The sequence below is a fragment of the Mandrillus leucophaeus genome, unplaced genomic scaffold (assembly GCF_000951045.1).
Source record: "Mandrillus leucophaeus isolate KB7577 unplaced genomic scaffold, Mleu.le_1.0 Scaffold48, whole genome shotgun sequence".
NCBI lineage: Eukaryota > Metazoa > Chordata > Mammalia > Primates > Cercopithecidae > Mandrillus > Mandrillus leucophaeus.
Window position 1 is genome coordinate 785,408 of NW_012105142.1, and position 2,608 is coordinate 788,015.

The 2,608-nt window shown below is 47.1% G+C and overlaps 1 protein-coding gene across 1 annotated transcript in view; it reads left to right on the plus strand.

Annotated features, from left to right (window-relative positions):
• SLC7A9 (solute carrier family 7 (amino acid transporter light chain, bo,+ system), member 9) overlaps positions 1-1,717 on the plus strand; it is a 56,038-nt gene extending 54,321 nt beyond the window's left edge. The window contains exon 11 of the mRNA XM_011995281.1: positions 1,539-1,717. Coding sequence (XP_011850671.1) covers positions 1,539-1,603 — 65 coding nt within the window. The 3' untranslated portion in view covers positions 1,604-1,717. The remainder of the gene's footprint in view (positions 1-1,538) is intronic.
• The last annotated feature ends 891 nt before the right edge of the window (positions 1,718-2,608 follow it).

The following is a 2,608-nucleotide window of genomic DNA, read 5'->3' on the forward strand; positions in this document are numbered from 1 at the left end:
CAGGCTGGTCTCGAACTCCTGACCTCAGGTGATCCACCCGCCTCGGCCTCCCAAAGTGCTGGGATTACAGATGTGAGCCACTGCGCCCACCCATTTTCTTTGAGACAGAGTTTCGCTCTTGTCCAGGCTGGAGTGCACTGGCACGATCTTGGCTCACTGCAACCTCTGCCTCCCAGGTTCAAGAGATTCTCCTGCCTCAGCTTCCTGAGTAGCTGGGATTACAGGCACCTGCCACCATGCCTGGATAATTTTGTTGTTGTTGTTTTGTGCTTTTAGTAGAGTCAGGGTTTCATCATGTTGGTCAGGCTGGTCTTGGACTCCTGACCTCGGGTGATCCATCCACTTCAGCCTCCCAAAGTGCAGGGATTACAGACATGAGCCACTGCACCTGGCCCCATTTTCTTTTTAATTGCAAAAGACACACACACGTTACTATCTCAGCCACTTCTCAGTGCAAGGTTCAGTAGTGTTAGGCATATTCCCACCATCGTGCGCCTCATCCCGAAACACCATTCTCCTTTGCCTGACATGCAGACATCATCTAAGAGGTCTAGCAGCATCACAAAGACACCCAAAAAGTCATGGCCTTGGCCTGGGGAACTGGGCGGGGGCCCAAGTCTTCTACTGCCAAGGGCACAGGGCTCCCTCTTTCAGCGGTCCTGACCCTTATCAATTTCAGGACAGTTGTTGTTTAAAAGTTTAGCTACATTAGCCACTTTCGCTTCTGAAAAGAAAGCACTTGTGTCAAAATACATCAAAAGAGACTGAATTACACCTTTAAAAAAGTTCATATAGGGCCAGGCGCGGTGGCTCACACCTATTATCCCAGCACTTTGGGAGGCTGAGGGGGCAGATCACGAGGTCATAAGATGGAGACCATCCTGGCTAACATGGTGAAACCCCGTCTCCACTAAAAATACAAAAAAAATTAGCTGGGTGTGGTGGCGGGCGCCTGTAGTCCCAGCTACTCGGGAGGCTGAGGCAGGAGAATGGCGTGAACCAAAACAAAAAGTCTAACAATGTTTTATCCTACACAACAGATTCAACTGCAGGAAACCCCATTTCTAAAAGCCTTTAAGACTTTCTGGGCATCCTCATGGGGCGGTGAGGCGATCCGTTTCCTGGTCTTCCTGTCCCTCTCCCTCTCCCTCTCCCAGGAGCTCCTTAACGAGAGGAATTGGGCTCTGCGCAGTTTAACTCTGGCTGCAGCAGCCTGTAACAGCCAGTTAAGAGTTATTAAGTGAATGTGATTAAAAGCCTGCCTGTTTCTCCTGTTCAGCTTGTCTCAACTGGACAGTGCAGTCGCCCCTCCAGACAGTCCTAGGAGGTTCTTCTTTCTATTCCTGCAATTTTGGGAGAAGACACAAACCAGGAAAGCGTGAAAATCCAACCAGAAGGCAGGAAAGCTGGCCAAACCCCGAGCACAGGGTCTAGGTGACACATCACCAAAGACTGAGAACAACGTCACCCTCACCCACAACTCCAGTGGAGCTTCTGAATTTCGGTCTAACTGCACTCATTTTTGACTCTTATTTCAGAGCCAATTACCATGCACCTTCAGATGCTAATGGAAGTGGTCCCACCGGAGGAAGACCCTGAGTAACAAGCTCCATCTCTTGTAGCCAAGTCAAAGCTGAATTTATTTTCTTAAGCAATATTTGTGGTTATTTCTTCCTGATTTTTTTCTTATGAATAAAATATACTCAGATGTTTAAAATATTGTTATTTTTAGATATTCTTAGTTCTCTGGGTGGGGGTTCCAGAAAGGAGAAGTGGCAAGTGTTTGCTAAAGTTGCTGTCAGGTGAGATGTCACCTAACAGAAGGCAGATGCTTAGGGAAGGGCTGAATAAAAGCCACCATCACAGTGGCAACTATTTAACAAAGGGCATATCACACTTAAATGAAAGGCATTCTTTAAACTCAATGTCAATAAGGGCTCTTCTTTTATATAAAATGGATGACATTTCTGCTTTGATTTAGATTTAAACAGCAGTAAATTACTGGCCAGGTGCGGTGGCTCACGCCTATAGTCTCAGCACTTTGGGAGGCCAAGGTGGATAGATCACTTGAGTCCAGGAGTTCAAGACCAGCCTGGGCAACATGGCAAAATCATGTCTCTACAAAAAACATTAAAAAATTAGCCAGGCATGGTGGTGCACTCCTGTAGTTTCAGCTACTCAAGAGAATGAGGTGGGAGGATGACCTGAGCCTGGGAGTTGAGGGTGTAGTGAGCCACTGTACTCCAGCCAGGATGACAGAGACCCCAACTCTAAATAAATATGTAAAAATATTAAAGTATAAATGTTTATCACCCACTCTCCCCTACCCTAAAAGTACTGGCACCCCTGTGCTGAACCCGTGATGTGCGTGGCATGTATCTACCAGGATAAATGGCAAGAGCTGAGCCTCCGTCCAGAACTCTCCACAGCTGATGTGCTCATCACGAGGGTCACCTGTGTTGCCGGTCAGCATTGCTGGCTCCCCAGCAGCCTTCACGGGCGTTTTAGTCAAACCAGAAAGTGTGGTGAGTAAAGTTTTATTTTGTGTTTGGCATTCAGGGAAAGTACTGTTTAACGTATGTAAAAAGCAACATTTCTGTGAAAACAC